This window comes from Lycium ferocissimum, chromosome 5 (assembly GCF_029784015.1).
Source record: "Lycium ferocissimum isolate CSIRO_LF1 chromosome 5, AGI_CSIRO_Lferr_CH_V1, whole genome shotgun sequence".
Classification (NCBI taxonomy): Eukaryota; Viridiplantae; Streptophyta; class Magnoliopsida; order Solanales; family Solanaceae; genus Lycium; species Lycium ferocissimum.
The window spans coordinates 53162042-53173908 of record NC_081346.1 but is presented as its reverse complement, the minus strand read 5'-3'; the positions used below and the strand labels follow the sequence as shown (position 1 = coordinate 53173908).

The window sequence follows — 11867 nt, the reverse complement described above, 5'->3', positions numbered from 1 at the left end:
AAGATGATTTTCAAGTTTAGTTGTGGTCACAATGAATTTAGTAGTTAACAGTATGTGTTTAAAATTAAAATTAGTCATTCATGACTGAAGTTGTTTTCTTAAAACAAATGGCACCTAAAGCATCTAAATCAGCTAAAGCACTTTAAGCTCCTACAATGCCCCCCTAATGTACCTACAAAGGCAAAAAAAAGATTGTAACAACCCAAACTTTTGTTTTTGAGTTTTAGCATTTATCATGATCCAAAATTCCAAGCCATGAAGGCACCTCCCCCACCCGGTCCACAACCGATTAATCAATTCAAACAATTATAGAATGCAGAAATAATAAGAGAAAACCATTTTTCTAGTCTTAATAATATCTCATAATCATAAATACGTAGAAAAAAGAGCTATAACCATCCCAAAATCGAGTGTCACAGTACAAGAACTACAAAGATAAAATCATAAGTCTGAAATAACATTCAACTAATATTGTTTAATGAGGAAAGACATAAATAAGTAAATGAACAAGAATCCGGTGGCATGGATAAGCCAGCAGCTCACCCCGAATCCTTGAAACATCACTCCTCAACGGGCTATAAAGTCTCGTGCACCGCTCGTGCTAAGAACCGAACCTGCACTCGAAAAGGGTATAGTAAGTGTAGAGTGAGTACGGGAAATCAATATGTACTCAACAACGTCATCGACCAACCCTAAACTAAAACAGTGATGAGGGTTGTTCTTACGAATGCTTACTTCCACATAAGCCATGATAACACCAACATAACGATAATTATAAGTTATATGCCTAAGTATGAGAATCCTGAAGTTCACACGTATTCAGATAGTCATTTAAGAAAGATAAGTATATTCCAATCAATAATTAAAGTAAGTCACCTAACAAGGAGTTCATAAAATGATATGATATGCAAATTCAATGCAAGACATTTCCATCGTTAGTATACACATGCTCTGTGATATGGAATACGTGACCCGTGGGGGACTCACGAGGTCCATACACCACCCGAAATCATTTCCTATTGGGTTCTTAGCCACCTTCGGGTTCTTAGCAACCTTAGGCTTCCAATATCAATCCTTAACTAATAAGGCTGACATTACCTATCTCTAGACAATTAGGATCATATCACATATACTTAGCCAATGAGGCTCACATTACATGTCTTTAGCCTATTAAGCTCCTTATCATTCGCATCACTCGGTCCGGAATCATTTCTCTTCAGACATCACATATGTATCCTCAAGTTTAATATGCATAAGATAGCATATGAAAGCATGAACATCACATGAACAATAATAAGCAATAAGACTATATAGTAAAAGACTCAATCTTAGCTTTTTTCCACTTTTAAACGAGTATTAAGGAGTGATAAAAATACACAATCACAATTAAGATAGGTAATAAACAAAGAATCAACAAATAAGAGATCTCATGTCTCATTTACAATCACATTAAATCAATCTAAGCTATATGCTAATGCCCAAAGCATGGCATTTAGACCGGACTCTATGACTCGATTCTACACAAATTTCCATAACATGGCACCAATACCCAATATAAGTGCTTGTCACCTCAAAACTATCGGGGCTCCCTTTATTTTCCCATTTCTCCCTCTTTACTAGTTCATATTAACCAACCACGCGGTTTAAATAGAGTTAAGTAAGGTCTCAACTTGCCTGATTAGGAGTTTGATGCCTACAACAATGTCTTTTCCTTTTGTAGAACCTCTGAATGATCTCAATCTGTTCAAATACGGATTCTACCTTAGCATACCAGTCCGCAGACACCCATATTACTATAGTATAGTTCCGCAGCAAAAGAGTCACCTAAAAAGGCAACCCCAAAGGGAAATACTGTAGTTTCTGTCCAAAATTGGTTTAGCCATGACTCGTAGAGCCTAAATCTCGAAAATGAGTCAAATCCATCATCAAATTATCCATCAATTTAAAGGAGCCCATATTTTCAACAAGGGAAAATGTTACAACCCGTCTGGTTATTTTGAGTATTAGCATCCCTTTCCCTGAACGAAACTTTGTTTAGGCGTAATATGTGTTTTACAACTTTTGGGAAGGGGTGGCATGGGTCCTGAGAGACCCAAATGCATTTCATAGAAGAAAACTAAAAACTAGGAATTTAAGAACTTAAAAGTTGACCAAAGCCAACATTTGGGGTTAACAGACCGAAACTGAGGTTTGAAATTTCCTATATATTCGGATGATGATTTAAAACTTAGTTGGATAGGTTAGATGAGTCCTAAGGGGCTTGAGAATAATCGGACACTTAAGTTGAAAACTAGTGAATTTGAATATTAAGAGTTGACCACGGTTAAATATGTGCCTTGACGATCCCAAATCGGTGATTTGAGATTTCCTACTGGTCCGTAGCGTGTTTTGGAGTAGCTTTCATGTTTGGTTTTCATCTCGAGAGGTCCGAGCGTGTACTGCTAGCTAAAACAGCAAAGAAGTTAGCATGGGACTTTATTATTTTCTTTGCTAGTGTCTGGTGCACTCGGTTGCATAAGGACTCTTGTGGCTGCAAAGGGGACTCATAACTAGGGCCTCGCAGTCGTGAGGCAAGGACGTGCATTCAGGAAAGATTGGCCAGCAGGCGCCAGGTCGCGTTCGTGAAGCCTGGGCCACTTGGAAATGCTATCACAAAGCTTAGGCCCGTATTCGCAAAGGGGTAGGCCTGATAGTGTCTAAAATTCCCCAATTCAAAGTAATTATTTTAAAACACAATTTTGACAATTCTAGAACTCGGTTTTTAAAAAAATACCTTCAACAATCTTCTTGATTTAACAAGGGAGATTGTAATTCCCTATGATTCCTCATGTTTAATAGTGTCTTAATCCGTGATTAGGTTGGGGATTTGTATGATTTTGTCTTAAAAATTAAGAGAGCGTAATTAGAAGTTTTAATGGTCGATTAATGATTGGAATTCTATAAAATTCAAGATATAAGTCCCTTCAACTATAACCGAATTCTCAAATAAATTTTTGATTTTGACCTTGAGGGCTCGGGTTGACTTTTTGATCGGGTTCCTCTTACATTAATATAGGTATTTTTCACTTCGTTTAATTGCGTAGAACGTATTATTTAATAGATTGGGAGATTTTAGGGGCGTTATGGAAGGGCAAAGCTGTCTGTTGACTTTGTGGCACTTCATATCGACATAATTTAAGACTTTACCTTCAATAGATAAGAGTTTCTTTAATTAATGATTAATACAATGAATTAAGGTTAAGGAGGGTACCATATGAGACCGAGTCCACAATCGGGTATTTTCTATGTATGTGTCTTTTTTACTCTGCCACTCATGTACTAAACGATTAGTTGAGCATGCATAAATGATTGAGGTTATGATGGTAGCATCAATTCGCATCTTTGGAGTATTATTTCAGATATTTGTAGTACTTGTTGATGCATGAGTTGCATAGATTTGATTCATGCTCAGTATATATATTCCTTTTGATTGCACATGAATTCCAACTTCACACTATAGCATATATTTTGAATGTTATTATATTGTTAAGGTGATTATGGCCTAATGGGACCTTGTTCCAGAAAATTTAGTTGATTGAGCCTTGATGAGACCTTGTTCCGGGCGGAGTGGTATGACTATGACCGATGAGACTTGGTTTTGGTACATTGATATGGTGATTATTCGCACGATGGGATATTCCATGTGGGTGTATGGACAATGTGGTTGTCCCTCATGGGTCATTGGGCTGAGCAAACCCCAACCGATCTAGGTGTACGTAGAGTGTTGAGAGCATTGGTTGAGAAATTAAAGAGTCTACATTGCATGCATTTCATCATGCCTTAACTGTGCATTTCATATGCCGATTTGGGTGATTCTAGGCATACTTCCTTAATTTGCTATTTTTGATGAAATATGTAGTTTCAGTTGGAATAATCTGTCTATTTTGTTGATTCTTTAACTGTAAAGCTATTTATATATTTAAGTGTGGTCATAAGTATTTCAAAGACAAACCCTCACCACTACTTTATCGGGGTCGGTCGATGATACTTACTGAGTACATGTTAATCTCCATACTCAAGCTACACTTGATGCACTCTTATGTGCAAATTTAGATATGTGCATTAGTGGAACTTGCGACCATGTTTTAGAGGTTGCTGACTTAAAGACTTAGGGCTGAGCCATCTGGCTATTATGCAGCACTGGATTTTTTTTTTTTGTCATTTTCTTAGTTTGTCTTACTTTGCTTCTGACAGAGTAGTACTTCATTTTAGACTTTTATTATTTCATTCTTAGTTGCTCTAATATTCATATCACCGGATTTTGGGTTGTATTTCCACTATTTTCGCACTTATGTGATTTTGGACGCTTAATGTGACCTTTTATTGTTTCGTATGATTACTTTCCTCTTTAATTAAATGAAAATGGAATAAACATAGGATTGGTCTTCGCTCGTGCTTCTCTCTAGGCGCAGGTTAATCTAACGTGCGCTCAGACGAGTCCATGGCAAAGGGGCAAGGTTGGGGATGATGTCGACCCAGAAAAGAACCGCAAATTGCTTTTGGTAGCACAGTGCATACTCAATCAAAGATAAAGGCTTTAACATCCAAACAACCAGCGACACCGATTCCATTGACTCGGTCACCTTCACTAAAACCATCTTCGAGCTCAATGATTACGATTCGAAAAGTTATGGGGATAGTGGATGTGGCTAAAACACCTGCTCTGGTGAGCTCTCAATGGGAGGATGAAGATCAATTGGTAGCAATAGCAACTCCTATTGTAATACTTGATGAAAGATGAGATAAAACCCATAACAGGGTAACATAGTCTTTAAGGAGGCCCCTCCGGAGATTCTGAAAGAACCAGACCCACCTAAAACTGAATCCAATGGGAACTCGCTTTTTCTTGAAATAGATCAGTTGAAAATGGTTTGAATTAGCTCCTCCCGATCGTATTTCTCCCGAGATGAAAGAAAAGATTGCCAATTTGTCTTTTCAAAACTATCGCCCCAATAAAAAAAAATATTCTTGTGATAGGCCTATTTCTCTCCTCAAATTGTTGATGGAGAAACTGTTGTACATCTTGAAAAAACTGAGGTAGATAAGGAATCTAACAAATGGAAGAGTGCTCCTACCATCAATGTGATGGGTGACACTGTAGGATACTCCCTCATGTATAAATATATGTCACAAATGTGGAATTTTATAGATGAGCCATATCTCTATCTTCATGAGGATGGGTACTATCTGGTAGGGTTTCAAGATATTGATGATATGAATGAGGTCTTATTCTCTGGACCTTATACAATTCAAAATCGGCCAATAGTTTTGAAACTCGAGACTCGTGCATTTGATTTCATCCAAGAGGTTTATGACTGAGATCCCTCTCTGGGTTATGTTCCCAAAACTACCCATGAGTTGTTGGAGTTGTGATTCTCTGGGAAGAATTTCAAGTGCCTCAGGGAAGCCATTATTTGCTGATGAATGCAATACTAAGCAAACTAGGATCTCTTTTGCTATAATGTTGATTGAAGTAAATGTTTCAAAGCCTATGCCTGAAGAGATCATAGTAGTGGAACCTAATGGGCATAAATTTATACAGGATGTGGTGTTGATTGGAAGCCCCAATTCTATCCTTAATGCTTAACCATAAGGCATGTTTGTCCTCCTAAACCACAAATTCCTGAGAAAGGTGCTTGGGCAAATCAGGTGCTTGAGAAGCTAGTTATCAATAGAAAAAGCGGTGGAGTTAAGATGGTGGCCTAGGAATGGAAATCCAAAGACCTGCCCTCAACTAGTCAAGCTATTCAAACTGAGGTAGCTCAATCCCAAAAAACCACAAATGAAGTTGCACCTCAACAGAAGGCAACTAATCCTAAAATGTCTACTCCTAACAAAGGGCCACTGATAAAGGAAAAGAGAAAGCTCAAAGCCATGAGTTGAATCTTATTAACTTCCCACAGTTCAGTGCTTCTTTGTTTACCAAAACTAAATCAAGGAAACCTTTATCTATACAAAAGGAGGGACATGAAACTAAACAAGCTAAACCTCCAGACTTATGAGGTAAATCTGGTTCTCATTAACTTGGCTTATATGGAATATTAGAGGTTAAAGTGTATGAACAATGAGAATTGAGGAACTATATGAATTCAAAAAATATTAAGCTAATGGAACTGCCAGAAACCAGAGTAAAACAACATAGATGTGCAAAAATTGCTAAAGCTATTACTCCCACATGGGGTATTCTTAATAATTATTTGTTTGCTGCTAATGGAAGGATATGGGTGATGTGGGACGAAGGTTTATTCAATGTAACAGTGCTGAACATGGAGGCTCAATTAATTCATTGTGACTTGGAGAGTTATCTTCTAATTTCAAATGTGTCTTGACAGTGGTATATGGCTTCAACACTGTGGATTAAAGGAAAACTTTATGGGAAAATCTTTAAACTATCTCACACTCTACAAATTGTTCTTGGTTAGTGTGTGGAGATTTTAATGCAATCCTGTTGCTACTGATAGAATGAGCAATAGTCCATTAGTCTTTAATGATGTGAAGGATTTTTCAGATTGTATTAATGCAACCCTTTTGAGTGAGCGACAATGGAAAGGAGATTTTTTAACCTGGGCAAATAAGCAACAGGGAGCTGATAAGGTTTGGAGTAAAATTGACATGGCCTTTGCCAATTATGATTGGATGATGCTATGGGGACACATTATCTTTGAGTATGACCTCCCTGATATATCATACCTTTCCCCTATACTATTATCATTAAAATCTACTAGTTCTAGTATCAAAGTACCATCCAGATTCTTCAATATTTAGGGAGAGCAAGCACAATTCTTGGAGATAGTTGCCACCTTCTGGAAGTAGCAACTTTCTAGAGATCCAATGCTAAATATGTTGAAAAAACTTAAAGCATTCAGACCAGCTTTCAGGCAGCTGAACCAAAAATAATTCCTATCTACCTCACTAAGAATTGAGCAAGCCAGAGATGAGCTAAAAACTATCAAGCAACACTTGCCAATAGCTATGATGGTTCACTAATGATCAAGGAGAAAGAGGCTCTGATGAATCTTGAAAAGTGAAACTTGCTTGAAGAGAGTGTAATGAGATAGAAATCTAGAGCCCAGTGGATACAAAAGGGGGACTCCAACACTAAGTACTTTTCTGTAGTTATGAAAGAGAAGAAGTCAGAGGAAGCAAATCATGGAACTTACATCCCTCAAATATTAAACTGACCGATCCTAATGATATCAAAGCTGAGATTATACAGTTCTACAAAAGGACTTATGGGAGCCTCTGGTTCGTCTTTAATGGTTGTCAATAAAATCACAATGTGTAAGGGACCTAAACTAAATCATGAACAACTCTCCTTGTGTGAACCACTTACTGATAGAGAAATTCATGATGGCCTCAACTCTATAGGGAATGACAAATCACCAGGGGTGGATAGGTACAATGCATATTTTTTTAAAACTGCATGCAGTGCAATATGACCTAATATTACTAAAGTAGTGAAAAAGATTTTTGCTACTGGCAAGATGAATAGAGCCATCAACTGTGCTTCTCTCACCCTTATCCCTAAAACTGATCACCTAGCTAATGGGAAGGAGTACAGACCCATAGCTTGTTGTACTGTTTTATATAAGATCATCTCCAAAGTACTTGCTTCAAGAATCTAGAAAATTGTAGCCTCAATTATTGTGAAGCGCATGTAGGAGGAAGGGCGATTTCTGATAACATATTCCTTACACAAGAACTGGTAAAATCTTACACTAGGAAGAACATTTCCCCTAGGTGTATGATTAAGATAGACCTACAAAAGGCCTATGACTCAGTGGAATGGATATACCTAGAATAGATTCTTGATGAAGTTGGTTTTCCTTGGAAATTTACTGAATGGGTACTAGAATGCATGAAGACAATTAATTACTCTATCTTGGTAAATGGTGAACCAACTACTCCATTTGATGCAGCTAAAGGATTAAGACAGGAGATCCTATTTGTCCCTTCTTATTTGCTTTAGCCATAGAATAATTAAGCAAAAAGTTTGATAAGTTAAGGGAGGACAAAAGTTTCAAGTTTCATCCAAAGTATTCAAAGGTAGTTGTGAATCATTTATCCTTTGCAGATGATTTGCTTCTATTTTCCAGAGGGGACATTGAGTTTGTCCTTCATTTGCATAGATTCTTCCAGGAATTCTCTTCTGCTTCTTGATTATAAGCTAATTATGGTAAGAGCTTCATTTATTTTAGAAGGGTTGCTCGGAATATCCAGGACCAAATCCTACATCAACTAGGATACTCAAAAGGAAAACTCGCCTTCAAATATCTAGGTATTCCTCTGTCTTAGATGGCTACACTCTTATTACATCAAGAATCAACAGTTCAGCCAAATCCCTGCCTATTGGATGGTGAGGAAAATGTTTGAATCTAGGGGCACATTGACATTGAGTCAGAACAATAGATCGGGAAGTTTAATCAAACAATTATATCTTCAGCTGATTGGTGAAAATCTGAGAATAGTATGGAAGAACCTGAGGTTTGGGAATGATGCTAGACCAAAAGCTCAATTTACCTTCTGGCTGCAAATGCAAGGCAAACTAATCACTATATACAGACTTGCCTCTTGGGGCGTTTCTGTTGACCTCATCTACCGCCTTCGTAGCTCTCATAATAAAACAAGAAATCACCTGTATATGGATTATACTTTCTCTGGTGTAGTACGGGAAGGGGTAATGAAGTGGAGGCAAGTTCCAAGTTTTAGGACTTCACAATGGGATCAAATGGAAAAGTGGGTCGTCAAAAATGCTAAAGGCGGAACAACGAGGGCGCAAATTTTCAAACTGGCATACACTGAATGGGTACATACTCTGTGGATTGAGAGGAATAAGAGGAGATTTAAGAAGTTGGCAAAGGGGCATATGCAGCTAATTAGAGAAATTGCATACATATGTAATATTAGGGCTTCTACTAGAATTAGAACTATGGTTCAGCAGTTCACTATTTAGCTTAGTTTTGGTAGTTCTTTAGTCCTTTCTTTTCACTATAGTAGTCCAGTTGTTTATTTTGAGATAGCAGACTGAGATGTATAGCCTGTTGGCCAAGCTTATTTTTCCCGCAAAAGTACTTATTTTTTCAATAAGAGCTTATTTGAAGAAAAAAAAAGTGAGGTGTTTGGCCAAGCTTTTGGGAGAAAATAAGTGCTTCTAGGGAGTAGCAAAAGCAGTTTTTCAGAAGCTAAAAAAACAGCTTTTGCCCAAAAGCACTTTTTTGAAAAGTACTTTTGAGAAAAATACAAACAGAAGCACTTTTTAAAAGCTTGGTCAAATATTAATTCTTTGCTCAAAAGTGTTATTTTAATTAATTGGCCAAACACAAACTGTTTTTGGCCAAAAGTGTTTTTCTGAAAAGTACTTTTTTAAAAAAGTACTTTTTAAAATAAACTGATTTAGAAGCTTGGTCAAACAGGCTAGCAGTCTAGCTATATTGCTTTCATTGTAATTACTTTGATGATTAATAAATTGTTAGTTACCAAAAAAAATAGGGTTGGTTCGCCTATCAGGTTAGGGTATAGGCGCCGTCACGACTTAGGAATTTTGGGTAGGGACATATAGATATCCATTCAACAGAACAACAAAAACTAAAATGGGAAAAAGAGTTGAAATTGAAGAGTTAAATCGCCAGTTATAAAATTGAATGCAGGTAGGGAGGAAAAAAAATAAAGAACGAAAGAGGAAGTAGATGTATTAATTAATTAATAAGAAAGAAAGCAACTACCGTAATTTAGTCACCCATTCAGACAATCCACCAAATCTAGAAAAACTAATTCTTGGGGACTAACAAAGGAGATTTAATGGCCTTTCCATGGAGTCGGCCATACTTCTAATTAATCAATTTTAGGATCAATCGTAATCCATATATTGTTATCATATAACAAAGTTATGTATGAATAGTTCACATAATTCAATGCAAATAAATACTAACTGGTCATCGTTAATAAATAATAATCAAATGTCAATTAATCATAATAAAAATTATAGAGAATGGACAAAATAAATTACCTTTGTTCGAGCCCTTCTATTTTGAAACCAATACTTTATCTGCTTAGGGTCAAGCCCTACTTCCCTACCCAGTTGGATTCGCTGGTCCTCATCTGGATATTGACATTCCTTGAAGAATCTTCATTTAAAATTTCACACAAACACAAATCATTATTGACCAATTTTTTTAAATAAACCTAAGAAAATGTAAAACTTTATATACCACAAAAGATTATGGTGAGATGGTAAGTATCCTTCTATCCTTAACCAGAGGTCTCGTGTTCGAGCTCTGCAACTCGAGTCACATTTGGTAGGGAGCACTTTACTCCACAAAGTGGGACTTTCCAACGTGAATCTATATTAGTTGGGACTCAAAACGCGTACCGGGCACCCACCAAGGATTGAGGGGTGGTAAATATCCCTCCATCCCTAACCAGAGGTCTCAAGTTCGAGTTTGAGACTAGAATTGTCTTTTATAGGGAGAGCTTTAGCCCCTCCCCCAACACCGGGGTGGGACTTTCTAGCGAAATCTACATTAGTCAGGCTCAAATGGATAGCAGACACTAGGTAAGCCCTCCCCCCTCCCCCCCCCCCCCCCCACAACCACTCGGGCTCGGGTGGGACTTTCCAGCGAAATCTAGATTAGTCAGGCTCAAATGGATAGAAGACCCCCCAAAAAAAAAAAATTACAGAGAAAAATCTCATGGAATGACAAAGAAACTAAAAGAAACTCATCCTTTTATGCTAAAGTTATTAATGAATAATCAAGAACAAACCAATTCATGTACAAAAGACATATGTATACATGTATATCATACAAATAAACTATCTTTTAACCACTTTAGTAACTCAATCAAAAAAATTGAGTAACAAAATTAATCATTCTTTTTGCACTTCATAATTAATTCTGAGACATTTTTATTTTTATATCTCAACTAGCATCCTGCTATGTGGGTTTTGATTATAAAAATAATAACGAAATAAAAAGTATAGATCTAATACTAAATATTAATGGGCTTACAAAGAACAAAAGACAAAACTAAGACATGAAATGAATAAGAATTACCATAAATTCACAAAATCACATATAGAAATAAAATTAACAAGAACTCTTTTCTTTTTTTTTCAAAAAATAAAATTAATCTTACCCTTTAAGCCGCTGAATTTGTTCCACGCTGTGTCTTTGAAACCGCCTTGGCCTTATTGATTCTCCAACATGCTCTTCCCTAGAATCAGCCATTTCTTTGCTAATTTCCTATTCAAAACAAAATTTGAACAGAAAATAAAAAGACAAGTCTTAATTGTTTTATTTATTAATTATACAATTAACTTATAGATGAAAATTTTGTAATAGAACAAAATAAGGAGAGATAATAAAGATTTTTGCACACCTTTGATTGATGAATAGAGACCGAGAAAAACATTATCTGTTCACAGTTAGTGGTCTTTTTATATAGTAGAAGAGAAGTTGACTACACTTGTAACAGATATATAGAATCTGATATTGCAAAAAAAAATGGGGAAAATTAGAATTGATATAGTGTAAACACAAGATACAATTGTGACATTTTTTGTGTATCTTTCACAAAAAATTCAGTTTGAGATTAGTATATATATGGTTTATTATTTATACGTTGTCTATATAAATAACAATGAGTGGGATTTTATAACATGTAAACATAAGATAGAATTGTGATACTCTTCTATTACTTCGCTAAAATTTGGTTTTAGAATATATCAGCATAAATGCCTAGTTTTTATATAGCGTGCAATCAAATTGCACGTGCACCATTATTATGGTCATGTAAATGTCATGATAAATTAAAAGGCCATGATATTTTCT

The 11867-nt window shown here is 36.3% G+C and overlaps 1 protein-coding gene across 1 annotated transcript; it reads right to left on the bottom strand.

Annotated features, from left to right (window-relative positions):
- Nucleotides 1–328: 328 nt before the first annotated feature.
- Nucleotides 329–11640, bottom strand: LOC132056897 (homeobox-leucine zipper protein ROC8-like). Its single transcript, XM_059449299.1, has 4 exons — nt 11416–11640; nt 11173–11279; nt 10046–10163; nt 329–614 (listed from the first exon to the last, which is right to left on the bottom strand). The coding sequence occupies exons 1-4, from the start codon at nt 11446–11448 to the stop codon at nt 576–578; spliced, it is 297 nt and encodes a 98-aa protein (XP_059305282.1). The 5' UTR covers nt 11449–11640; the 3' UTR covers nt 329–575.
- Between the last annotated feature and the right edge of the window lie 227 nt (nt 11641–11867).

Bases quoted from the DNA above. Each gene is read 5' to 3' on its own strand.
- LOC132056897 (XM_059449299.1), bottom strand. From the start codon at position 11,448: ATGTTTTTCTCGGTCTCTATTCATCAATCAAAG. The intron at 11,280-11,415 runs GTGTGCAAAAAT...TGTTTTGAATAG, and splicing joins TCTCTATTCATCAATCAAAG to GAAATTAGCAAAGAAATGGC. The intron at 615-10,045 runs GTAATTTATTTT...TTTCGAGTGCAG, and splicing joins ATAGAAGGGCTCGAACAAAG to GTTCGGTTCTTAGCACGAGC.